The sequence below is a fragment of the Ananas comosus genome, linkage group 6, assembly GCF_001540865.1.
Source record: "Ananas comosus cultivar F153 linkage group 6, ASM154086v1, whole genome shotgun sequence".
Taxonomy (NCBI): domain Eukaryota; kingdom Viridiplantae; phylum Streptophyta; class Magnoliopsida; order Poales; family Bromeliaceae; genus Ananas; species Ananas comosus.
The window spans coordinates 13,670,544-13,696,855 of NC_033626.1; the positions used below are offsets into that span (position 1 = coordinate 13,670,544).

At 36.4% G+C, this 26,312-nt stretch overlaps 4 protein-coding genes across 8 annotated transcripts; 3 read left to right on the forward strand and 1 right to left on the reverse strand.

Annotated features, from left to right (window-relative positions):
• Window positions 374-1,316, forward strand: LOC109711810 (early nodulin-like protein 1). The gene is made up of 2 exons (XM_020235055.1): window positions 374-612; window positions 729-1,316. The coding sequence occupies exons 1-2, from the start codon at window positions 414-416 to the stop codon at window positions 1,154-1,156; spliced, it is 627 nt and encodes a 208-aa protein (XP_020090644.1). The 5' UTR covers window positions 374-413; the 3' UTR covers window positions 1,157-1,316.
• LOC109711809 (DNA oxidative demethylase ALKBH2) lies at window positions 1,627-4,213 on the forward strand. Of its 2 annotated transcripts, none has more exons than XM_020235054.1 (4): window positions 1,627-1,941; window positions 2,804-2,920; window positions 3,412-3,598; window positions 3,712-4,213. In XM_020235054.1, exons 1-4 carry the CDS (start codon window positions 1,717-1,719, stop codon window positions 3,906-3,908), a joined length of 726 nt encoding a protein of 241 aa, XP_020090643.1. In that variant the 5' UTR covers window positions 1,627-1,716; the 3' UTR covers window positions 3,909-4,213. The 2 variants fall into 2 exon arrangements, with proteins under 2 accessions (XP_020090643.1, XP_020090642.1); XM_020235053.1 differs by having other exon boundaries at window positions 1,637-1,941; window positions 3,706-4,213.
• Window positions 5,473-19,370, reverse strand: LOC109711467 (sister chromatid cohesion protein PDS5 homolog A). 3 transcript variants are annotated; one of them, XM_020234514.1, is made up of 33 exons: window positions 19,007-19,370; window positions 17,418-17,621; window positions 17,129-17,310; window positions 16,449-16,575; window positions 16,092-16,310; window positions 15,735-15,951; window positions 15,225-15,370; window positions 14,990-15,135; window positions 14,232-14,381; window positions 14,102-14,150; window positions 13,834-14,022; window positions 13,119-13,301; window positions 12,873-13,027; window positions 12,642-12,768; window positions 12,380-12,529; window positions 12,228-12,293; window positions 11,984-12,120; window positions 11,787-11,904; window positions 11,554-11,688; window positions 11,263-11,462; window positions 10,669-10,825; window positions 10,413-10,556; window positions 9,360-9,446; window positions 8,757-9,251; window positions 8,575-8,679; window positions 8,386-8,462; window positions 8,237-8,288; window positions 8,069-8,158; window positions 7,942-7,979; window positions 7,661-7,729; window positions 6,522-6,694; window positions 6,218-6,366; window positions 5,473-6,120 (listed from the first exon to the last, which is right to left on the reverse strand). In XM_020234514.1, exons 1-33 carry the CDS (start codon window positions 19,097-19,099, stop codon window positions 6,085-6,087), a joined length of 4,665 nt encoding a protein of 1,554 aa, XP_020090103.1. In that variant the 5' UTR covers window positions 19,100-19,370; the 3' UTR covers window positions 5,473-6,084. The 3 variants fall into 3 exon arrangements, with proteins under 3 accessions (XP_020090103.1, XP_020090102.1, XP_020090104.1); XM_020234513.1 differs by having other exon boundaries at window positions 13,834-14,025; XM_020234515.1 differs by lacking the exons at window positions 17,129-17,310; window positions 17,418-17,621; window positions 19,007-19,370 and having other exon boundaries at window positions 13,834-14,025; window positions 16,092-16,255; window positions 16,449-16,572.
• Window positions 23,815-26,312, forward strand: LOC109711704 (RPM1-interacting protein 4-like). Of its 2 annotated transcripts, none has more exons than XM_020234876.1 (3): window positions 23,815-23,896; window positions 25,712-25,894; window positions 26,013-26,312. In XM_020234876.1, the coding sequence occupies exons 1-3, from the start codon at window positions 23,891-23,893 to the stop codon at window positions 26,055-26,057; spliced, it is 234 nt and encodes a 77-aa protein (XP_020090465.1). In that variant the 5' UTR covers window positions 23,815-23,890; the 3' UTR covers window positions 26,058-26,312. The 2 variants fall into 2 exon arrangements, with proteins under 2 accessions (XP_020090465.1, XP_020090464.1); XM_020234875.1 differs by having other exon boundaries at window positions 23,820-23,896; window positions 25,709-25,894.

Consider the following 26,312-nt stretch of genomic DNA (forward strand, 5'->3'; position numbering starts at 1 on the left):
GCAAGATGTTCTAATAAAAAATTTTAATGAAAAAAATTATTTATTTGCCGTATAAATAAATAACCAATCAAAAGCTCTTTTCCCTTAGCGTGGGTATCCAAAGCGGGTTCGGTTTTGCTTTGACTCGTTCAACGCCTACGATCGACTTAGTCAAACCCACTAACCCGTCAAACAGTAGAGGAACCTATGAAGCGGCGCCACGTGGCAGCACATCACTGTCCCATCCCTCACGTATTGCACCCCACTAAGCCTAATCCAACGGACGCGATGAGCTCTTAACTACCACATCACTCTGTAACTTCCCTCCATGCCACTATTTAAAACACCCCCACCCCCACCACTCCCCCCACACAAGAGCCCTTAATATTAGCACTGAGCATTGAGCTTAGTACTCTATTCGAGTTCCCTCAACAATGGCTTCTCCCTTAACTACTCACTCTCTCACACACCTCTTCTTCTACCTCGCAACTTACCTTCTTCTCACGTCCGTGGCATTTGGTCACGAGTTCCGCGTCGGTGGCCCTCGCGGTTGGACCGAACCCATCGGCGACGAGTTCGAGTCCTACAACCACTGGGCCACGAGGAACCGGTTTCACATCGGAGATTACTTGTGTAAGCGCGCACTTCGTCTTAACTTAAAAAGACTACAATACTGAGTAAGGAAGCAGATCTATTTACTTAATTCTTTTGATTATTGTTTTTTTTTTTGTTTTTTTCCAACATTCTAGATTTCAAGTACGAGAATGATTCGGTGCTCGTGGTGACCCACGACGAGTACAAGGAGTGCAACACGACGAATCCGATCGCGAAATTCACCGATGGCGACACCAAGTTCCGGTTCGACCGCTACGGGTTCTTCTACTTCATCAGCGGCGAGCCGAGCCACTGCTGGGCCGGGCAAAGGTTGATTGTTCGAGTGATGGTGCATCCGGAGACCGTGAGCCCCGGGCCTGCGCCTTTTCTAGCCCCTCCTCCTAGTCGTGGCCATGATACAGGTCCAAGCTCGGGTTCAAATCCAGGTTCAGGTTCAGGTTCGGGTTCGAGTTCGAGCCCGTCGGGTCAACCAGGATACAGTGGGGCAGTTAAGTTCAATGGTGGTTATTGGCTCATGACAGGCCTTGTGGGGGGCTTATCCATGTTGTTGTTTGCTAGCTAGTTAGCTGTTTTATTTGGTCGTTAGGTGTGTTCAGGAATATTAGACATAGGGTATTAATGTATGGTCTATTTAATTTGTTGCTAAATTTTTAATTTTGATTTGAATGTATTGTTGGTAGTGAGACTTGTTGCTTTTTTAGTGTGAAGGAGTATGCTGATCATCTTTTTTTTCTTGGATTTAAGACAAGTCAGAAACAATTGTTTGTTGCATTAATACTGTTCTTTTAGAGCTACACAATTTTGTAGTGATCTGAAACAAAATTCATGAAATATTTACAAAATTTACTTTCAAGTCGTCAGATAACAATCTATGTTTTTATATTTTACATTTAACGATATCTACTTGACAACTCCATGAGAAAGTCGTTGCTGAGATTTGCAAATTGCCGAGTATATGTACGTAGAGTCGGCGACATCAGTACCTGGCAATGCACAGTGAGCGACTCTAAAGTCGGCAACATGCCACTAAAACCTGCCGACTTTAATTAATTACGCACCGACTCATCCATAAAGTTCGCGGGAAATCCCCCTCTCTCTCTCTCTCTCTCTCTCTCAATCGCCATGAGTTCGAGACTCCGGGGTTTCGAACCCACTGACTCTCACCCTAACCCTAAATTTGGGGACAACAAGGGGAAAGGAGTGATCGATCTGGGAAACGGGAGCGAGGTGATCCACATCCCTCGGTTCGTGCCCTGGGATCAGGCGTGGGAGTGGTACGAGTACCTCGACAAGGAGATCCCGTGGACGAGGCCTATGATCCACGTCTTTGGGAGATCTTGCGTCCAGGTTCCGATTCTCTGCGCTTAATCTCTAATTTCGATATAAAACTCCATTAATTCAGCTGAGAAATGCCGCAAGTTTTGAGGGTTTGTGTTTGCCGTTTATGATGTACATCGTCAAGTTTCGATCCTGAGAACCCATTCGATTTGTTTTTAGTGCTACGCCCTATTTCTTTTGAGTAGATCACTAGATAATTTGTGTTATAGGGCGTATTTGATTCGGTTTTTTGGGGTTTTTTTTCGATTTCTTTTTTTTTTTTTCGATTTCTTTGTTGAGACAAATTTGAGGGTTTGCAACTGGATAGTCTCCTAAGAATTCTCTTTTTTAGTACGGCAAATGTAGACAATAATACGGCTTGCAACTTGATTATCTACTAAATATTTTGTTTATATTCGGAACATGTGTCGAGTATGAGGGGAAAAAAGGAAAGAAAACCAAATCACCCGAAAAATTCGCCCTAGCTTGTCTAAATTTTGGAGAAATGAAAGTTGTTCTCAAATGCACTGGATTCCGCTGAGATGATACTTTTCTGCTGAAAGGATTCATAATAATCTTCTAGATCAGTTTGCATATTATGCTAGATTAAGCTGCAACCCTTTGAAGTGAAATTCATATCTAGATCTCCTAATATGAAGTCACAGAATATGGAGGCAAAAAAAAAAAAAAAAAATCGAAACATGTTACTTTTGTTATATTGTAATGTTTTTCTAGGGTTTTTCATATGGCAGATGTTCTGTTAGTACCTGTAGAAGACATATAGATAATTGATCTTTTTCATTTCCATAGCTTGATCTTTTTTGCTTTGTTCCATCTATTAGACAGATCTAAATATTAAAATATTTATTATGCGCATTATTTTTGTTGGCAGCCTAGAGATACTTGCTATATTGCAAGCGAAGGGCTACCGGATTTGAAATACAGTGGTTACCAACCATATGCCCATTCTTGGGATGATTATCCGCTGCTTAAAGACATTTTAAAGGCCGTAAGACCCCTTTCGCATGCAACTACAGATATTTTGAATGTTTACTATGGTTCACTTTTTTCACTGAACAGTCCATTCTTTGGAGATCCAAGGTACTTGATAGGTCCAAATAAGTAAAGGCTTGTTGGCTCACAGCCTATTTTGCGACAATTTGAGTAGCCTAGACCCGGGAACCTCTGCGCTCCTGAGTTCTTCTCTCTTCTACTTGGCCTATTAATGGCTAAATTGATGGTGGTTTTCTTGAAGATATGTTTTTTGATTATTCTGTCCCCTACTAGCATGTGCTTACCATTCTCTTAATATCCTATACAATATTCCCCGCCTCATCAAAATAAAAGCCCTAACTGGGCATTATTCATTCTTGTACATTCCATGGCTAGGGACTGAAAGATCTTCCTTGGCATTAGAGATTTCCATCCTTTTTATTCCCTGATACTTTACAAACTGTTTCTTCATTTAAATGATCAGCGTCAACTTATATACACTGCTAGGTTCATGAGGCACTTCCAGGAAGCTATTTTAACAGTTTAGTTCTGAATCGATACAAGGGCGGCTCAGACTATGTGTCATGGCATTCTGACGACGAGCCGCTCTATGGACCAACTCCAGAAATAGCATCAGTTACCCTCGGTTGTGAACGCGAGTTTCTATTACGAAGGAAACCTTTCAAAAGACAAGGTAGGCTGTAATGAGTATGCCAAATTCTCAAGCTAAATTAGCTAGTAATTTTTGACACCAACCTTTTTCTTTTTTTTTTTCATGAATTGATAATTGCAATTATAAAGCTTCAGCTACTAGAGCCTCAGGACAATCTCTCGGAAAGCGATCCAGGGAAAGCCTACAGGATCAGCATTCCTTTGTGCTGAAGCACGGTTCTTTGCTGGTAATGAGGGGCTACACCCAAAGGGATTGGCATCACTCGGTGCCCAAGCGTGCGAAAGCCGAGTCGGTTAGGATCAATCTCACGTTCAGGCGTGTACTGGTCTAGGACCCGCCAAAGCCTGCAGCCAGAACGAAGGTTTTAGTAAAGACGGTATATTTTTGACCCCTCCCTCTGAAAATTGCATATCTAAGTATGGTACTAATTTTTTTGTCCTTAGATTTCCGGTTAGCTATTACTATTCCGAGTTCGGGGTTTAATGCTTGTGTAAGGTACATGATGTTTTGTGTGGTAGATAACAATATTTGGGTTGAAAAGAAATTTTCTTCTTTTTTTCTTCTTTTCCGTTGGAGGGCAATTTTTTTGACAGTTGATAGCAGTGTGCAATAGGTAATGGTGTTTTTGTTTTTTCCCAATTTTTTGCTCTTATTATTACAAGTAGTATGCGCTGCACATTTTGCAGCTATCAGAAGTTGTCATTCCTAAATTTTACGTAGTGAATAGTTGGGATATCTCCCATTGATTAGTCAGCAATTTGACTATTTTTCTATCTATACATATTATATATATATATTTTTTTCTTTTCTTTCGTTTCTTAGCCTATTAGGCTTTTGGGTGTGTGAATAAATTATCCAATAATAATTTATTTAGTTTACTTTTAGATATTGAAATAAGTTATTTGGAGATAACTTATTTGGTATAAATTTGTTTTTGTGTAATTATATATTTGGAAGGTAGAAATTTTAATTTTAACTCTTTGAAAGGATTTGGCATCTAAGATTCTGTGAAGGGCAATTTTGTACCTGTACGTCTTAAAAGTTTACATAAATTTTTCACTCTCCCATCCGTGGGTCACTTTTCTCACACTAGCCTTATCAATCATTTTTTTTTTTTCTTACTAGTAAAAATGTAAAAAAATATTTAAACCCTTGAATGAAATGGTGTAAAATTTACATTCAATTTTTGAATGTACCGACAGTAATTTTTCTGTGGAGGCATAGTATATTCTGCTCACAAGATTATCTTATCCGCAGAAAAACTAAAAGTGGAATATGCTATTCTGTACCAAACATTTTATCGTACTCTTAATTTTTAATCACAAAAATATTCTCATACCGGATGGCATACCACTGGATAACTTATTCCGGCATCTAAGCAGCAACATAAGCCCTATTTGAATGTCATAATTGTAAGTAAGAAATTTAATTTTTGGCCTACAAAATAATTTATTATATTAAAAAAATGACTTTAAAAAGTCAAATATAATATCCAATTCTAACATTTTTTATCAATCAAATATATAATTTTTTTGAATAAATAAAAAATATATATTGAACTAAATATTCATGCATCCAAACAGGACCGTAGAGTATAAGATATTCACTTGTTCATACTCGGGTTGCAATTTGCTTAGTTTCATCTTTAGACTTGAGTCATGCAGCTAGGCATTGTGTTATTGCCTGAACATGTAAATGTAGGAGCGCTTAGCCCTGCACGGATCAAGTAAAACAACCAACGAAGAATTTAAAAAAAAATAATAATAATCTCAGAAACTTCCAGATTACACGCAAGGAAGTATTATACACATGCAAACGAGAGGACCGAGATAAAACACAAGGTCAGATGTTCAAATATCATGAAGAAAATAGAACAGATTCAGAACAACCAGAGATTACAATGGTGAAGCAAGTCAGTCCTTTATTCATAAAATTACCATGTTTAGATTAATAGGAGTCGACTAGATAGACAAGTAAACTGACAACGAGATAACAATACTGCTGTACACTAAATCAGCAATCTAGTATTTAGCTAGTCATGTCAACAATATTGATCAAGATCCACAAGCACCTTCAACCGAATTAAATTAGTGTACACTGCCCGCAACCGAACTAATTAGAACGATGACACGATTTTGCACTAAAACTCCACCTGACTACTTCCTACAATAATTTAGCTATGCCTAGTGTATGTCAGAAAGTACCACCAGCCAGTGCCAGAATTTCATTCGTTAAGCACAGGACGAGCGATTCTAGAAGATCAACCAAGGCAAGATCAGTGAATTCGATCCGCAAAAGTCGTCTGCGAGAATGCCTTGGCAATGTAACAGATGATATAAGCACCATTCATTTTGCAAGGCTCTTTCATACTAACCTGTGGTGTTTTTCTTACATGAAGCTTGAGTAAGGGAGGAACAAACAAGAATATATGAACATTCGAAAGAAAAAAAAAAAAAATCCCCATGTTCGAGTTTGTGCGCTCTGAGATATAGTAGATTGGAGCAAGTTTATGTGACTTTTGCTACACGTGATCTCCACGCGCTCTGCATATCCATAGAAAAGAGAATAAATTAGAGGGCCGAATCATCATGCTCTAACTTTTCGATTCGATTAGAAAGGGTTAAGAGATGGAAAGTGTACAATTGGCTCATCATCAGATTCTTCATTGTCTTCTCCATTCAAGGAATCAGGTTTCTGCTCCTTTCCAAGTTCCTCTTTTCCCTCTTCCAGCCCTGCCTCAGGTTCTTCCATTAGAGGAGAAGTTGGAGCTTCATCCTCTTCATGACCATCTGAGACATATTAAATGTATGTCATTTCCCGCGATGCATTACCAGAGTGGAAAAACTACAGACATGTGCAAGTATTTACAGGCAAATGTACATGCTCGACTAACAAGGTAGTTACATGACACTCGAGACAAGTATCAATCTGAACATAGACGTACCAGAATTGGCATCTTCAACTTCAGAACCGGAGTGAGAATGGGCATTTGGTAAGTTAGAATCAGCCCTGTTATCCGCATCAAGGTGTTCTGATTTTTTGCTACCTTTTGATGTTCTTTTCCTGTCATGATCTTTGTGTTTTCCCACAGTATCTTTACTTTTAGAAGATGCAGACCTACATATGAGAAGCAATTAGGAGTGTATGGAAGGAACAGGGACAAAACAAGGAGGGAAATGGGAAAAAGTCCTCTCTATGATGTTGATTTTTTTTTAATGTGCCTTTTTGCTATATCTGCGCGAAAATATCATCCCAAATTCCAAGCCAACTATTGCTCAATTGTGAATTTTCTACTTTTGGGCTCTCTAGACTCCTAATGAAATCAAGTATTACCACTTAATAATAATTACAAACCTAGTGTTAATTCATATGTTGATCGTGTATAAGAGCTACCCACCTAAACCTGCTGATATGGAAAACCATCTGAAGTATTGAAGTCACAACTAGAGCAGTTTCCGCTCCATGTTGGTGGGGTGGCCTGCACCGTCAGGTGCTTGCCCAGTTGCCCTTCATGGTTTATTTCTAGTAGGTGCTAACCCATGAAAAGGCAAATAGTGGTCTCCAAATTAATGCAAACATTTATCTAGTAGTACAAGTGAAGGTGCTATGAACATTTCAAAGAAAGAAAATGTACAGAATTTACAGAATTTCGTATGCTTAACAGTCTTGATAGTTTAGCATATCAATGTGCATTTTTGCTGGATAATCAGTCCAGATCCATTTCTGTGAAGGGATACATTTATCACTCTCAGAGTTACGAGTGAGCTTATATTAACTGAAAGGGAAAAAAAAATGGAACAGTTTAACAATAAACCAGCATGCATCGCAGCATGTTCAAGCGTGAAGTTTCTTCTCATCCTTTATGTTACTTCTCTTCTCCTGCAATTTATTTATTTATTTATTTTGGTTACACTGAAGGATGTAGCTAGATCTAAATTTATATAGTGAGTTGTTCGATGTCCAAACAGGTAAATGTTAGTTTAAGTTATTGTTGCCTAAGTGTTCTTAATACCAAACTAATTTTCTCCCGAGTTGAGTAACCCAAGTTCCAGCTCTGGTGATAAACGTCATATTTCTACTTACTTCTTTGTGGACTTTTTAGATTGTCTGAGGTCACCATGCTTGCTGTCATCCTCTCTTTTCTCATCCGATCTGCAACAACAATTACACATCAAATGTCAAATACCATAGAAGAGGTGCTTCAGCTTAGTTTAGATTAAAGATACATCCATGATATTTTTTTTTTACAAACAATATCATCAAAATATTTTCTGCAAGTAATACGACCTATTCAAAAATCTTATAACATCAAAGTGGGAATACAAGTTTAACCATGCAAACGGACTCAGGAGGTTTGCACTTACGATTTCTTATTTGTAGATAGATGATTGGATTTTTTCATCTGTGAAAAAACAAGCAGGTTAGAATGCAGCAATAGATTCTTTTCAGAATTAAACTATTTTAAATAGATCTCAAGACAAATATCTTTACCTTTTTCGGCAGATGACCATTATTACTGATGACCTCCCACTTCTCCTTTGCTAAGTTAAGAACTTCTATATCACCATCATCATACAGGATCTAGAAAAGGATGTCCTATTAGTTTAGAGAGAGAGAGAGAGAGAGAGAGAGAGAGAGAGAGAGAGAGAGAGAGCCTACCACATGTTTTTCCTTTTTTGCATCATAAGACTGTACAATGCCTTCATAAAACCTGAAAACAGAATCAATATGTATTTACATGAGGGAAGCAAGCCTGTGTATAAACAAAATATTGGAAATTCAGTTAACATGCCAATTGAAATACTTACTGCTTATCCAGCGGCCACCAGACTTTTATTCTTGATCCAACTATTTCTTCATCATCTAATTCATTGCTATGTGAACACTGCAGGCATTAAAAGAAATAGAATGTCGCCTTAGAAAACAAAATGGAAATGAAAGGCTTCACGTCTTTTGCAATCTTGTGTAGTCAGACTGACTGCATGAATCTAGATTACCTTTGCTAACCCAGAAATGCTTCTTATTTTACGCTTCTTGACTGAACCAGTTGAATTTCCAGATTGACCAGCTAACTTTTTAGCATCTTCTGGAGTCGTGCTTTTCTGAGATTACCCAGCAAGAAGCAGCATTTCAGAACCTGTAATAAATAATCCTTTGCAATGTGAAAGAACAGATATACCTTTGAATCACTGCTGATGGCTCCTTCAGTATGTAATTCATCAGCATGTTTCTTTCCATTTTTCGTATTTGTTGGCAGGCAAGAGATTAACAAGTCTGAATCAGTAGACTGAACCATGTCTTTCCCCTTCATTACCTTTTGGCTAGAGGCTGACCTTTTGCGTTTTGGAGTTGGCGTGGCTGCTGCAATGCTAGCTTTCTCTATTTTTCTTTTACGCGAATCTAATGCCTTTCCACCTTTATTGTCTCTACTTACCTTCATCGTTTCTGAATTTTCTAAGTTGTCCATATTTATTTCTCTGATAACTCCTAAAACATCAACTTCATTTTCAAAATCAAAAACATCAGAAGATAAATTTTGTTTCTTTGTTGCTTTTTTCTTCTTCTTGGCTCCTTGGGATCGAAGAAGTTTCATCATCTTCCCGAGAGGAACTTCATTGCCATTCTCATCACTCTCTTGTACGACCATTTCATCTTTGACATCACCTGAATCGACCTGGGATTTCACAGACAAGAACCTAGTGTGAGGTCAAAACCCAACACAAGTAACAAAGCACCTCCTAAATATTTGTGCAGTAGCATATTTTCCTCCCAGTATACATACCGTTTCTTTACTTTCAACATGAAGTGATTCAAAGTGGGCCAGAGCACTCTCTCCACCCAAGTCCAACAATGTTTCCTCACTTTTATCCTTCGTGAGATGAAAGAACAAAAAAAGGAACAACAAAATATCATGCTGAATATTGGAAGAAAGTTCATACTAAATGTCCACGAATCCTCAATAAACTTAGATGAGTTATAAAAAAACAATGAAGCAACAACATGTTGCTACCGTAGAGTCAATAAGCATAACTAAAAATATACATTGTCCGGTAGTACTCGGTAGATCACTTTGCACCTCAAGTTTCAAGAATAAATCTATACTGTGATGTTTCTCATATTCTATAGATGCACCTATACAAGGCAGATAGAACCAGATACTTTTAGAAGACAGACACTCCTCTAGTCATGCTCCCCTGAATATATATAGAGAGAGAGAGAGAGCAGGGCTACTGTGCTCCTAGCACAGTAGCCCTGCTCTCTCTCTCTCTCTCTCTCTCTCTCTCTCTCTCTCTCTCTCTATATATATATATATATATATATATGTTTTTAGCCAAAAGCATTATGAGTTTGCAAGTTCTTTAATATTATCAACTTTAAAAAGGTAATACTTTTCCAACGAAGAACATATGATAAAAAGGAATTTATAATTATTTAAGCACCAAAGATGCAACATAAGAATCTAAATGACATGTTGCAGAACGTTATAGAGTTCTGGTCATGATCTTTGAGTTAATTAAATTGACAAAACCTGAATTTCTAACAATATGATGTCACGCCATATTAGAGCTATGAATGTGAGCTCTTACAAAGAAATCCAAGGAAGGACACTCAACACCATATACTGTTTTGTGGCACTTTTCTTGACGCCTCCTAGATATAGGAGTAATATGCCAAAATACCTCATTGGCCAATTATCTGGGATCAGCAATATTACTTTATCTCTATATTTATTTAGAATTATATTTAGCTCTGTTACAGGCCATCAGAACTTTAAAATGCAATACTAATAGTGTCATGGAAACTTTAAACAACTGTTTCTTTGGAAAGTACTTACCACAGTATTTTCATCTTGGTTTTTCTCAACATTCATGTACAATGGAGCTGGCAATGGAACCATATCACTTCCTGGGACATCCGTCTGGTCGGGTACTAATTTTTTTGCAATTGAAAGGCCGAGATCACTTATAGCATGTAGAGTCTGCATAATAATACGAATTACATTTATAAGTAATTCTGGGTTAAGATAACAGGATCAATACGTTACCAAGAATTGAGAAAGTCTGTACAGAAGTAACACAAAAATAACCTACTTTTGACTTTTTCCCATCTACAAGATCTTCAGAGCACTTTATACTGTGAAATATAGAAGCTATCGTTATAAAACTCTCCTGCTTGCTGTTGGAAACACCACCAGGTTGCAAACCTTCGTCTCCAAGCAAAACCGCTGAAAGAAATAGATGCAATCGCCTGGACTTACAAGTACATAAGCATACAGTTATTCAGAAATTTCTCATGCAGCTTTCAGAAAAATCAGAAATTTCTCACGCAGCTTTCAGAAAAAACATAACAGGCAATTTATGCTCTCGAAATCTTAATAATCTCGAGGAAATCATTTAATTCAAGATAAACAACAATATAAGACCTCACTATTTGTTCCGCTTCCCTCACAAGAAAAAAGTACAAAAAAGCACTTTTCTCTATCGTTAGACAGATAAGGTAATAGCACAGGTACTGTCCACACATTTTTGTTATGCTATTATTACGGTAAGATATTAATCTACTAATAACTGTGGCAGATGATCACAGATTTTATATAAACTTACCATTCTAACAGACTAAATAAAAATAATATCACCATGAACAACTACCAGGGAGAATGTACACTTCCACTGAAGATGGCGTACCAGTAAGTAGGTTCGAATGCTTGAAGATCCTGGCAGTCTTCGACATTGGGGCAAGAAGGATCATGAGCAAGGGCATGGACCAAATAAGCAAGAATATACTCTGGATAAGCCACCAGCAAGTTCATGTCGGCTTGTACAGAGAGTTGCCGCACCTTTACTTGCTGACATATTTGTACCACTTCAAGTAGGTTGTGTTTGCACTAACAAGTCAAAAAATACAAAAGGCCCTCATTTACGTAATTAAGGAAAACAAAAAAGTCGATGGTGAACAAGTAATATCAAATATTAAACCTCTTCATACTCCGGAGATTGACAGTCTTTTATGCTCAACATGAAGGCACAAGCATACTTTGGATCCAGTAGTCTTTCCTTTATATACTGATGGACTTTGTTAAGGTACAATTTCCTTGATTCAGGACAGTCATCCTAACAATCAAGAAAAAGATAAATGAAACCCGTGAAGGACACAACAGATAGTTCAAAAGGACAAACTGCAAAAGGGTTATGTTACAAAGTGTATTTACCTGCGAAACTCGCAAGGTCATATAGAAAACATCAACAGGTATTTTCTGGTCCCATTGCTTTGACAAGCGAAGAACAGCTTTTGCTGCAGCAAGCCTTAAGTGTGCCTTATCAACAGCACTATGAAACAACATTCTATGAGCACTATTGGCACTTCAAAGTAAATTCCAAATTGAAAATTGGTAATTCTTTTTACTACCTTAAACCTGTCTCTCGTGAAATATCACCAAAAGAGAGAATGTTCTTTAGGATCCCCATAAGTTTCTCAATTCCTGGTCTTAAATGAGCATCTTTGGAAAGTAGGTAGCTCTTTACCAGAGTTTTAATACCATATATCTGCAGAATAATTGGAAATAATGTAGTTGAAGGAAATCAAATTACAAACTATCTGCTATGAACCAATGATGCTTCAAACTCCAGAAACGAGTAGAAACCATACTAACCTTTAAAGAACAAAATTCCGTCCTTTCATTCCACTCAGTTTTAGGTATTGACACTTCATCAGCCTTCTGTTAACAAATAAAGAAGCTTAAACAGGAAATAGTTCCTAAATTACGTGAAAAAGGATGTAAGAACGCGAAGGTCAGAGTCATACATTACTGCACTGAAGAATTTTGTTAATGATAAACCCTACTATTTCATCCTCCCTGGTTTCAAAAATTGGCATTGCTGTCTGAGCAATACAACCCAAAGATTGCAACATGGCCGGCAGGTGTGTTTTCTCCTCCAACATATCCACAAGCCGCTGTAAGTGCAGTAGTCATGACATGTATATACAAAGAAAATAAGAGAATTCAGTGAAAATTTGCTTCAGAGAGTATAAGAAACATTTGAAACTCGTGGATGACCATGTCAACCTTGTATAGTACAGAAAGTGACTTGAGACCATCATCCTTTGTTATTGCGGCTAGGGCATGAACAGAATATTTGGCCTGCTTCCTGGTGCCCTCTAAACAAAGCCTCTCTAACAGTAGGTCAATAGAACTGAAAAATGATATATCCTGATAGTTAGTCCATAAACTCTGCAAGAGATGTACCACCATGTATAAAAAGCTAACTAGTTTTATAACTAGTTTAATTGATCAAACCTTTTAGTCATGGCCAATTGTTCACGAATTGTCCCACCAGCCTTGGCCAACACATGTGCAATGCCCTCTTTAAGTGCTTCATTGTCTTCCTTCAGAAGATGGACGAGATCTTCCTCTAAACCAACCAATAACAAAGGAAAGAAACCAGCAATTACCTGGGAAAACCGTGGAACAAAAATGATGAACAGGAGGTTCCTATTTCAGAACATCTGAATAAATATGCAATCTTTGGAGTGAGCATGTTACCGTAAGAAGATCCATGCATGATGAAATAAGTCTCGTATTTCCGGCAGATTTTAGTTCAGCAGCTTGTGAAAGAATCTCCTTAACAAACTCCTTGTTGATTAGCAAATATGAACATCTTATTGAGAGCGTGCTCATGAAATCATAGAGTGGATGTTTTTCTCCCAGGATTTTAAGTAATTCCTCCTACAGATAAGAAATGATTGAATAATTTTATATTAAACTCCCCCTAATATGTATGTGAATATATAATAATGTGTGACTATCATCTCCACGGTAGATCATTATATGTCCTACATTTCTTCCCAACCAAATTAGTGTCGGCATTCATGAGCTTCAAACTGTTAATGTCTAACCATGATATAACTGCTCTCACAACTTTGGAATCTGAAATGGCATAGATTTGTTGCCTCTTTGGCCTGGCTTTGGAGCAGTTTCTCCCCTCCAGAAAAGCAGAAGCTTCAAAACACAGGCATTTGGCTAATAAATTTCTGGATTTTTTTGCTATGACAAGAAGGTCAAATGTACTTTTTGAGCCCCAAAAGCAAAAGATCCAATTTGAAGCTTTTGCTTGCGCTTCAGCAAGAAGCTGTTAGGCAGCATTGTAACAAAAGAGTAGATAGGGGTGCTTCGGATAGTTCTACTCAAAAAGCATCTTGTGGAAACTCTAGCCTAGCTAGACAGGCCCGTAAATAAAGACTTAAGCATAAATAATTACCCGAGAAGACCATGCTTGACTGAACATAGTAGAAAAATCGAGTAAGCTTGTCAATATCTTCCATATATTTGCATCTTTTAACTGGTTAAGCATGTTTAAACTCTCCTCAGCCTTTGCAGGATCATTGAACAAGCGAGACATGTTCCGAAAGCAGCCAGAAATTCTTTTCTGGAGATCAGGAGCATCTTCCTGCTTTTGAGCAAAAATAGTTTGCAATAACAACTTGGAAACATGTAAACAATGATTGCGATACACAAAAACCACAAACCTGATATGTTTGTCTAAGGGAAAGATACTTTTGCATTTCCTGCTGTAACCTGCAATCGAAAAGGAAATTCTGGCAGTAGATATTTTAACAGATTGACAGTGTTAAACCTAAATAACATCTATCCACAAACCTTTGCTTTTGCAGAAGAATTTGTTCAAGAGCCTTCACCTCAACTTTATCAAATCCCGAGAAAGCTGTTATCCAATGCTTCACTCTATCTTTAATTGAGAACTCAGGCGGGAAGAGAGAACCACATAACAAATGTTCTATTGTCTCTGGTCTGTGGAAGGTTACCAAAAAGAATTACATATATCCTCTCAACAATCGAAAATATGAAGTAGTGCCATGCATATACTCTTCTAATTTAACAATAAAGCAGCAAATATCAAAGGCACGCCATAGACTACAGCAGAATGGCACCTAACAATGTTTTTCCTTTAGATTAGAACAATGGTCTCCAGAAAAAAAAAATAAAAAATAAATAAATAAATTGCAACAACTTATATAAACCATGTTATAAAACATATCAGAAATTTACTCTTATCCTTTCATTTTGTAATAGCGAAGACAGAATTTTTAAACTCTTAAAAAATCTCTTTCCAAATTTAAGGTGTTGATTAAATATAACAGTTTCAATAGGCATAACTGCACTTTAAAGAATCAACATCTTCATATAGTGAAGGGTATGATTTCTATATAGCAAAAGAAATCTTTCCTATACATTTTTTTTTTCATGGAACAACTTGCCTAGATATTATGTCAGTTTATATGTGATATGTATGTCGATGCTGAGTTAAACTCAAAAAAACTTCTTAGTCAGATAAAGCATTCAATGAGAATTGAGCAAGCACAAGGATATTGACCTCTCCAAATGTATATATTCCTCACCTGAAGTCTTTGTCATAAAGACATTTCAATATCTTCCCCGGTATCCACTCGAAATTATCAGAACTTATCGTACCATCAGAGCTCTTTTGGCAATAAAGCCTGTAAAGATCAGCCAGCCTCTCCATAGTGTATTTCTTGACGGATAACTAAAATCACACAAAGGAACACCAAGTTAGCGAATTAATTAAAGTCATAAGGGAATTAAATATTTATGAACATGAGAAGGAGCACAAACAGATTTATCTCGAAGACGCTCTGCAACTAGCCTCACAGTCTCAATTGGAATGGCATCTAATGAATGGCATGCTACATCATAAACTGCAGCAACTACTTGCTTTCGAACATTTTCATCATAATCCAACAATCTTTCACAAAGTGCCTCTGGAAAATAGTCAAAGATTAAAGCATTATATTTTTACATATACATAGCGCTGCAAACTTCTATACATATACATACATATATATCCCTGTAAAATTTGAATCATGTATGCCTTCAAAACTTAATTTCCAAGCATATAACTTGTACCTACAAAAATGCCCCTCTTTAGAACAGATTTCCATAGACAGGACTAGTGTTCTCCCCATATGACTCCCCGAGTTAAGAAACTGGATTAGTGTTATTTATCAAAATTCAGATTTCAAAGGGAAATATATGTAAATAGATGATTTTGAAGTGTAGACAAATATTACATATTATACAACGAAAAAACACGAATTTATTGTTTCAACAAAAATGTCTCCTTACTAATAATCCGAGGAGCTTCGGGCCTGGAAGGATTTGACATTAGGCAAGTTTTCAAGTGCCCGATTACAGAAACACGGACTTCCACCACTCTATCTGCCAATCTCTTCAAGTACTCTGAAAAAAGTGGCTGAAAAGATTCCAAGACGGGTACTCCAGGTAATGAAAAAAGCTCCCCAAGTAACTCAACAGCTTTAGACCGAATATCTGGCTTATCTGTCTACATAATTCAGATTTGAAGAAAAATGAATGGTGCACATTCTTTAACATGCTTCTTCAATTTATCACTAGATACTCACTTGAATATTAAACAAGGAATTCAAAAAAAAAAAAAAAAAAAAAGAGATAGTGAGCGCTTACCAGTAACTCTCCAGTTATATAAGGAACTATTTTTGTAAGCATCTGGGGTGCACACTGGTAAACATCAAAAATGACTTCATGATGGTCAACTGAATCACTCAAATAACCGCTATCTCCCGACAAGGATGATATGAGAAACTGCTTTATAAATGGTTCGAGTTTTCCTGCACAACGCTCTATTACATTCATAGCCAGCTTTCGGGCAGCCATAGAATAGTCCTAATAAAAGAAGTTGTAAAATAACGACTCTTAGAAAAGGACACAAGAGGACTTAGAGAAAAGCACAAATCTCTCAATATATGGATAAGACAAGGTGAAAGGTAAAGAATTAGATAGACAAAAGGAAAAGGAGCTCACAGTTCTTTTCCTTCCCAAAGCTGATAGAATGATACTCAAGAGACTTTCTTGTATATCTTCACTCTCATCAACAATGAGTACCATAATTGTTTGCATTGAGTTGAGAACATTTTGTGGATGATCGTCACTGCAAGCGATAAGTTAGCACATCACCGGACTCATTTGTCAAGAAGAGCCAACAAGATATACGCGATTGAATGCCAGTATTTCTAAAGAGCTTGTTAATTTACTGTAGTGTATAGGTTACAAGGAGAATTGCAAATACTAATGCCAGTTTTTAACAAATTCGATGATTGTAGGGTCATTTTACAGCAATTCCACAAGCCACCAGGGCAACACATGATTCATTTCAAGTCCAGTAATGAAATTACGCTAGAATCCTCCTGGGCAACCAAATTATTAATGATAGAACGGTAAAATGTTAAAGTCCAGACTATAAAGTGTTATGATGGAATCGGACTAAACTACCCATGAGATATCTAGAGTTTCCCCTTCTACATTTCAAAAATATCATGTAAGGCTAAGAAGTGAAATCAGTGTGATAGTTAGTCCTACAAACTTCCTCATACTCCAAAAACAAAGGGAACAATATGACTGGAGTTGTATCCATCATTCATCCTAGAAAAACAAATTTTAGCACATTAAATGGAAAGTTAAACGAATTACAAAGTAAAGAATACCTGACAACAGTAAAGAATGTATGAAACATTTCATTGATGAGATCATTACACTCGAGGTCCAACATCACAACACATGATCTGTATCTTGCAAGAGTCTCCAGAATAACAACCCTCCTCCCGAATGATGGGCTGTTAACATCTCTCAATCCACTAAATGTGCCGACAATCAATTGAAAAATGTCCTACAAGGAAATAACAAATATTGGACATAAAAAAGATTATTTTTAATGCCGCACATTTTCTTTTCGCAGCCTTGATGCAATAATATAATGTCATGGAAGAGACTTACCTTCAAAACATCATCATTATAGGGAGCTTCTGGAGCAGTTATTCTGGTAATCTCACATATACATGTGGCAACCAGAACTTTGACATCCCTATCTTGATGCTTCAATAATTCTTGTTTGGCTATTGCATTGAGGCAGGGTTTCATAGAGTCTAAAACTGACGCCGACGGTGACTGTTCTATCTCAGATAGACAGTTTGCAGCTTGCTACAAGTTCATAAGGACAGTGATTCTCAATGTTAGGGATTGAATGGGCAAGAATAGAGCATTTGTAGAGATAAGCTAACAGCTAATTGGCTAGTAAGTGTTGCAAGGCTTGGTAGTAAAAGAAGACAATCGCATTAAACTTCACATGAAACTCTGCCTGCCAGAGTCGAGTGAATAAAAAAGAATCCAAGAAGGCGAACCTAGATAAGGGTTAGTTTTTGAATAAACACAGCATCTCTGAAAAGTTTGGCTAACACTTCTTTAAGCTACTAATAAGCTAAGTCATATGCAGAGCTACATACTTCTACATTTTTAGAAAAAAAAAAAATTTAACCATCTAAGAAGCGGCTTGACTAAAGTTTCATCTAAGAGTCCTCAAAGTGCCCAATATTAAAGAATCTTGCATATTCTGCTAATCAAAAGTTGAGCATACAACATTGCTACCGAAGCAACTTCCGCACCAGTCAAGCAAATGGATAAGATATACTTATGGAATATCAAATCATACTGTCAAAAATTGCTAAATAAAAGATTGACCAGCCAAGCAAATGGATAAGATATACTTACGGAATATCCAATCAGATTGACAAAAAATTCTAAATAAAAGACAGCTAACACAGGTTAGAAAGCTACTGCAAATGTTACAAAGCTACTGCAAAACTGAGAAAATTACTAAATATTCTCATGTAGTGTCAAATTAGAACTTTGGCAAAAGAATGGTATTCTATTCATAATCATGTATGTCAGTCATTTGGGAGTAATAAGAAAAGATTCTCTTCTCTGGAGAACTTTTGGTTCCTAAATGCAGGTAGTTAGAAGAAATCTACCCTAAAAGTGCATTACTAGTTTGTTAAATTGTCTTCTTCGCCTATATTAGACATTATTTTTCCTGGAAGAGCAAATAATTGGCATGACACATTTCAAGTTTTTGTTACTTAGATGCTCATGTCTTTAAATTCGAGAAAAAGCCAGGCCAAGAAACCAACAGCAATGCTAGTGTCGCAGTCAATGGATCATCTTTCATGAACTTAACCGCCAAAACAGATCTTTAGTGACCAAGAAAGCAAGATTTCCAAATTTCTTTTGCTAAAGTTACCAGCTAAAAACTTCAAATATTCAGCTAAAGCAAACATACTAAACCACGAAAACACTAACGGAGCAACCATATAACCATCTTTTCCACTAAAGGCGTCATCTTTATACCCCTGAAAACGGCAAAAACCCTATTTTCACCCAATTCAACAACGCTAGTACCAGGAACACAAACAATTCACGAAAATTTCCCATAAAAACAAAACCTAAGGAAGCATACAGTGATCCAAAGAGCAAGTTTACACAGATCAATGTCTCAAATTCAACAATCCCGAGAGCTCGCCCCTACTCACCTTGAGGAGCTTAACGAGAGCATCTTTCGAAGCGGGGGGCGTCTCGAGCTTCGACCCGAGCTCCCTCAGCTGCTGCTGAGGCTTCTGCGCCATTCCCGACCCTCGGATCCACCGATCCGACGCCCTTTTCTCCTCCTCCTCCTCCTCCTCCTCCTCTCCCCTTCCCTCCCTCTCGCTCTCTCGCTCTCACATACACCTAAGGGAGCGAAGCAAAAACGAGAAGCGAAGCGGAGCGACACGAGGGCGAGTCGCGAGGGTTCGAAACTCGAATGAATCCGATCGCTAGAGAAGCGAGAGAGAAGAGGGGGTGGGGGAAGGGATTCGATCACGCGCACCTGCGACTCGAGCGGGTTTAGGGGGACCGGTGTCGGCTCGAAACGGATGGTTCGGGGGGGACGATTCTAGGGCTCGTTTTAAGATTCCACGGAGTTCGCGCACTCAGATTTACTCAACCCTCGGAGTAAACGATTTATTACGGATTTGGGATTTGCATTGGATCTTGGTATGGGAGTTGCTGATTGGTGGAGGGTTAGAATGGTAATTACAATCAGTTTGTTGGCTCTTTTTGTTTCCCCTGCAGGATTTTCCTTTTCCGCCACCTCATCAGCTTTGCTATGGCAAGGAGTGCTGCTGCGACTGATGCATGTAGAAAGTTTACTGCACTATCCATAAAACTTAAATCCGTAACTCATGTTTTAGTTTATTTAGCATTATTATCAGAGAATGTTATTTTTTAGCTCGTTTGGAAAAGTATTGATCACTCGGCGGATTGGCGGATTTGCGGATTTGGAGGAAAGAAATCTAGTTTGGCTCTATTGAAAAAAGTGCTGACACATGACATAATACAACTTGCGTGTCGTTTATACAATCAAAACATTCAAGCATTTACTGGATAAATTTTTCCGACACGTGAATGGATAATTATGAGGAATAATTTTTCTACTTATTTAGTCTTATTTGCTCAATTGGCAGCATTCAGATGTATACCCGAGGTGGCAAAGGGCTTGGTGGTTGGTTCCCGAGGTCCCAAGATCGAATCCTAGTTGATTCATATTTCCAGCTAAGTTTATTTATAAATAAAATAAACGAAGCTATCTCTCAAAAAAAAAAAAAGAAAAAGCATTCAGATGTATACTTCTCTAATATAATAGCATTAAATATTTATCATCCCATGTACACGAGATCAAGCTCTAAACCGAGGGTCCTATTTGGTTCAGGGATAATGAACATTGAGATAAATTTTTTATCTTTGGTTTAGCTTACTATTTCGGAATAGTCAGAAATAAAAATAAAATTGTGTTTGGTTTGTAATATTGCTATTCTTGAATAACTGAAATTGTATTTGGTTAATTTTATAAAATAGTAGAGGATAGTGAAAAATGTGATAAATGAATTTGATATAAAATATAATTTAACAAAAATAATGTATTATAAAAATATTATATTATAATATTTAATAAAAACAATTTTTTACAAAATTAATTTTATTTTTTGCAGTTTTACTTAAACTTAAATTTAACAAAAAATAATTTATTATAATATTTAAGTATAATTTATTGTAATAATTTGTTATAATATTAAAATATAAATAATATATATTAATATAGTACAATTAATAATTATATAAAAATAATTTATTATAATAAATAAGATATAATTTCTATAAAATTTAGTTTAATTCAATTTATAATCTTAATAAAGCTAGAGCTTGGAATTAACATTGGAATAGTACCATTCCACCAAAATGGTGGAATAGTTTATCCCAAGCTATTCCAAAATAATTGGGAATAATAAGGTTCGATCGGTATAAAATATTTCGGTTAAAAAAACATCCCGTTTGGTGAAAATAGCAGGTATAATTTTCGTTGTTCCGCTTTATCCCGAACCAAAGGGCCATAGGGTAAGATTGGATAGGAATTTCATGAATATTCATGTCAATTACTTTATGAAAGTAGTAATGGTGGAAATTTTATTTATTAAGTTTGTTTTTAGTCCAAGCTCTTGTTTTGCTTTTTGAGTATTATTGCATATTTCCTAGAACCTCTTTAGAATCTGAGGAATATGTTGGCATACATTATGTAAAAGGTATTAATTAATTAACATGTGCAGTTCAAAAATAACATATAAGTTAATCAACACGTGCACCTAAAGATACTATCAAAGATCTTATAATTTTTTCATTACAATGATATAATAACATCATCTTAATGAATGTACATCTAGTACGTAAGAGGAAGACTAAAACTACGTCTGAACAGCAATACTCCTTATGCTTGCATTTTTCAGTCTCTAATTTAAGTAGTTGCACGACTTGTTAACTTAAAAGGGTCAATATTCTGTCCTATAGTGAGAGACTAAGTTGAGTGGAGTCATATTTAAAATGATGGAAGGTCGGATTGGACCAAATCATATTCGAACGGCATGAAGCTATTTAGATAAAGTCGTAATCGAGACCCATGGATTATAAAGTCGTAATCGATCGAGACCCATGGATGATATATCTATATACTTTAAGTTAATTAATTGTGTATTTTTAATGACTCAAGTTTTTTCGATTAATGGTAAGCACCAATGATCGAACATGACTAATTGGCCCTCTTACGCATTAGTAATACCTAGTTATATTTTCTCATCCTCAGCATTCATTCGCCCTATTTTCTCGGCTTCACTTCTCATTTAAGCTATCTGAGTGGCACCAAAATGTGCACCTTCCAATTGAAGCAGCATATATAAGAATATTTTTAAGAAAAATACTACTCGTACGCTCTATTTAGAGTGTCAATCATACACCTCACTCATATATATCTCCCTCATCCATTTAAGGAAATATTTTAATAATTATATTAATGTCACCACTAAGCAAATCTAACCCATTGGATGAATAAAATATATGATTTATGCTCCAAAAGTGATGTATATATGGATAACATTATTTTTCTTCTTTTATAACAAAGAGTTTTTTATTTTTTTTGAGAGATAGGTAGCACGCTACTCGTTTCGTTTATTTCATTTAAAAATAAATTTAGCTGAAAATATGAATCAATTAGAATTCGAACTTGGAATCTCGGGTACCAATCACCAAATTCTTTGCCACTTGCTCTAGAAACGGTATATTAGATGATTCTATTCAAAACAGTCTTTCATATTTCTATTTAGAGTAATTTGCTAATAATTTAATATTTTTTTTTTTTTTTTGAGAAAAAGGTAGCACGCTACCCGCTTCATTCATTAAACAGATGAATTAAGCTACAAGAGTGGGGCAACATGGCCCCGAGAGAAAACAAGCCGAAAAAAAAAAAAAAAAAAAAAAAAAAACCGATAGGTCCAAGACAGCTAAGTGGCTAATAATTTAATAATTGATATCAAAATATTCAAGTTCAAAATCTAATCATTTTATATTTGTAACTGAGTGCGTGTAAAAAAAAAACAAAAAAAGGAGACTGACAGCTTGCTATAATTCCCAAAAAATAAATATAAGATCACTTGCTCTCTAAAAAAGCACTTACATTGTCAGCAACTATCATTCTTTTATATATGTCACGAGCACTTTTTATTTGCGCCGTTCTATATTTTCTGATTCTGCGAGCCGAATATGTTCGCCCATTCCGCCGTTGATATACCAAATCTTGCTGTGCAGGGCAGCAGTGCAGGCCGCTTTCCCCACCAACAGTAAAGGCTGATCCAGCGAGCACCCCGAATCCAAAAAAAAGAAAAAAAATCTGTTTTGATTTTTTTCTTCGAACACCCTCAAAATCTGCTGTTAGCTGTGAAAGCTAGGTACAACTAAAATAATATACAATAATAAATAATAATAGTAATACCGATCGGCCCTAAAGCAAGTGATAAAGGACTTGGTGGTTGGTACCCGAAACCCAAATTTGAATCTTAGTTGATTCTCATTTCCAGCTAAGTTTATTTCTAAATGAAATAAACGAAATGGATAGCGTGCTACCTATCTCTCAAAATAATAATAATAATAATATAAATATATAGCCGTTGTTTTTACAATTATTATTATTATATTATATTATATTTTTGTAGCAAAACATACATAAGACAGTAGGATTAGCCGGTGAAGCGTTCTAGAATCTAGACTCGACGAACCGCCAGCTAAGCAAGCGATCGTCTCAACGGTGCTGTCTTTAAACGCCAACCTGGCATTTCCGACGGTCAGACCACCCCGTCCTGCTCCGTTAGCTCCGCCTACCCCTTAGCCCGTCTCCGTTTAATTTCGCCGTTAAAATTAACGGCTCCAGTACGGGTTCCAGCAGCCGCACAGCTCACCACCTCTTCCGCTCCAGTATCCAAAATTCCACGACATTTATTATTAATTAATTAACACTAAATTATTCTTAGCAATAAACTTAATTAAGTAGCCAAAATGTATGGACAGTCCCTGTACTATCCTAATATCGATATACAGTACCAATATTCCTTTTCTCAGAATCATTTTACGGACAATATGAAATCTAGTTTTTTCTACTCTTATCGATAATTAAGCGTTTCATAGTGAAACGGTTTAAAGCTTTTATGCAGTTTTTAAGTCTTCAAAATGGAAGTTTTAATTTGAATTTTTTAAGAATAATACTACATTCTAGAGTAGGATCAAACAAATCCTTTACATCTAAAGAACCCACTTATTTCAATTTAGACAAATTTAAAAGATTAGTTCACAAAATAAATGTCTACACAAGGACTAAGTAGCGTTTTAGTAGTAGTACGCGGAGTAAACATACATTTTACTCTCTCCTTTTTTTCTTTTTTTTTTTTTTTTACTATATATATATATATATATCTATCCCGTTTCTCCACATTCCTCTCATTTCGTAATTTTTGTCCCCGTTCTCCTCCCATTTCTATTCTTTGAGAAGACGATTATAATCCATGTCGGTAAGCCCTTTTATTGTAATACGAAATCAATTGTGTCGATTTTCTTTGGTCGCATTCAAATGCTTAACTCCGATAATCGATCTCTTCTTTTTTTTTTTTTCTGTTTGATTTTTGTTCGAATCTCTCTCTAGGGTTTGAAACATCTGATTTGTAGAATCCGCAATCTATGAGCTATTATTTGTTGATTATTTCCGTAATTTATTTCTTGTAAGTGTTTTGCTGCAGATGTTTTTAGATTTTTTTTATATATATTTTGTTAGTGCACTTTGGATATTATAACACTTGTTTAGTACTCCGGAGATTCAGTAGCATTAATCTTGTATATGCATTGCGCTGTTAATGTAGTCTCAGTTACGATTCTAGTAGATTATTCGGATGTTCCTCGATATGGGATTCTTGTTATGGTCATCCTTTTCGTGTTTCTACATGTAAATTGATCTTGTTGTCCCTTTTATTGATTTATACAGCTCAAAGCATCTTCATGCGGAAACCAGTGACATTGGATGTGTTTATTTTCGTACTTAAGTAAAAGCGAATAATTTTATCTTCATTAAAAACTTAATCTTTGGTCACTATAGTTGGATTTGTGCTTTGTGCTATATTATTACTAATGATACTTCTCATTTCTTGCTTATCATCTTAATACAAAGAGAGGTTGTTTCCTGTACTACGTTTTTTTTTTGGTTAAATCTTATGTCTGAAGCTACTCTTGTCTAAGATTCTTTGCTACACCAGTCATAATTGTGAACCTCTCTTCTTTGCAATCAAGCGCAAAAAAAATTTATGGACCCTGTTTGTGTGGTACATTATAAAGGTTTGCCTGTCAAAATCGTGGTTTATACAAAGTTGCCTTATCTTAAGTGAGTATGTTATTCAAGTTCAAACAGGGAAGTTGGTTTTTGCTATACGAGATTTTGTGGGACACATGTAAAACTTAGATTTTCGGGGAAAAGCTTGGGTTTTGAATGCTATGTATAACTGGGATTTTATAGGTGTATAGGCGTCAGTGTGAATGTGTATGATTGCATCTAGAAAAGACTTGTCACAAAGAGAAACATTTCAGCGACCTTTCCCACTTTATCCTCTTCATCTCATTATCCTGATATGCTTCCATATTCCTTAATACAGTTGTAATCAATTTTTTGTATCATGTGTATCTGCACCATCATGTCTGTAGCGTCTATATAATCATACAAAATGTTAATGCACGAAATGCTGTTTAGGAATGAATAGGTCTGTCTGGTGAATGCACGTATTGTAGCTATGATACAGTTTGTGCATGTATATTTGCGCCTCCCCGCTGATTATACTGTAACCAAATATTGCCTGATAGCAAACATTATCTGTGCTTGATGTCCTTTCTTTGAGCGTCAGGGAATATATAGGTTCTCTTTTCTTACAACATGATCAACTAATTGCGTGCTTGACATCTGGTTGTTCCGCTGAAAATATCTGCAATTCCCTGGTAACATATGCTTTTGGATAGTCATGCTGTTGGAAGAGATCTGAACCAAAATGCTCCTTGCACTTCCCCAGTAGAAACCTTACAAAAGGCCATCCAGTTTTCTTTCTTTCTATTTTTTACCCTTGTAGCACAAAAATCACAAAGGAGGAGCTAAATACTGTTTAATGGTGAACTTTTGACTGGATTACGGAAAGGTTTTGCTAAGATTGGTATGCCTAAGTTGTTATTTCCCAATAACTGCGGTTTCCCAAGCAGCTTTGAACTATTTGTGGCTAACATATTAGGTGAAATATTTTGAAATGCATAAATGCTAGACCATATAAAATAGGTTTGTTGTGGTTTTCTAGCAGGATACGGGACGGCCTTTACCCAAGTTTGGAGAATGGGATGTCAATGACCCTGCTTCTGCAGAGGGATTCACTGTCATATTCAACAAAGCCAGGGATGAGAAAAAGACCGGCGGCAATGTCCAAGGGTCAGACCCTCCTGGAAAGGAGCACAAAGAGGAAGCTTATTCTTCCAGATCCAATTCGGTGAGTTTCTTCATTAATATAAAGATGTTTACGATGGCTTTTAGAGCCACAACTTTATTTTTGGCTTGCATTCTTCGTAATTTGACTCATCGTATGACAACTTCATGTGGATCTGCAGAAGAAATGGTTTTGCTGCATATTGTCCAGTCCTGCACAATCTTGAAGAAGGAAAATCTCATGAATCTGCAAGAATTACTGTCTTGTGCATCCATTTTGGACTATTTCCATTAAGATTCTATACTCAGATTCCCTTTTGGGCTTTTTGAAATTTCTTTTATTTGTGATGAGGATTGTGGGAGAGAAGATGAATATTGGTGGCCATCGAGATGGTAATGTTCTTACATTGGGTTGTGTATGTATGCTCGAGGATGCTGAGATTAGTATATGTTTTTTTCATTTCTTTAACGCGAGATTACTA

Excerpts from the sequence above, each read along its gene's own strand:
- LOC109711467 (XM_020234513.1), bottom strand. The coding sequence starts at position 19,099 with ATGGCGCAGAAGCCTCAGCAGCAGCTGAGGGAGCTCGGGTCGAAGCTC. Across the intron at positions 15,952-16,091 it reads ATATAACTGGAGAGTTACTG|ACAGATAAGCCAGATATTCG; the intron begins GTAAGCGCTCAC and ends TGAATTATGTAG. Across the intron at positions 6,367-6,521 it reads AGTTGAAGATGCCAATTCTG|ATGGTCATGAAGAGGATGAA; the intron begins GTACGTCTATGT and ends AATATGTCTCAG.
- LOC109711704 (XM_020234875.1), top strand. Across the intron at positions 25,895-26,012 it reads ATTCTTCCAGATCCAATTCG|AAGAAATGGTTTTGCTGCAT; the intron begins GTGAGTTTCTTC and ends GTGGATCTGCAG.
- LOC109711810 (XM_020235055.1), top strand. The coding sequence starts at position 414 with ATGGCTTCTCCCTTAACTACTCACTCTCTCACACACCTCTTCTTCTAC. Across the intron at positions 613-728 it reads TCACATCGGAGATTACTTGT|ATTTCAAGTACGAGAATGAT; the intron begins GTAAGCGCGCAC and ends CCAACATTCTAG.
- LOC109711809 (XM_020235053.1), top strand. The coding sequence starts at position 1,717 with ATGAGTTCGAGACTCCGGGGTTTCGAACCCACTGACTCTCACCCTAAC. Across the intron at positions 2,921-3,411 it reads TTAAAGACATTTTAAAGGCC|GTTCATGAGGCACTTCCAGG; the intron begins GTAAGACCCCTT and ends ATACACTGCTAG. Across the intron at positions 3,599-3,705 it reads GAAACCTTTCAAAAGACAAG|CTTCAGCTACTAGAGCCTCA; the intron begins GTAGGCTGTAAT and ends GCAATTATAAAG.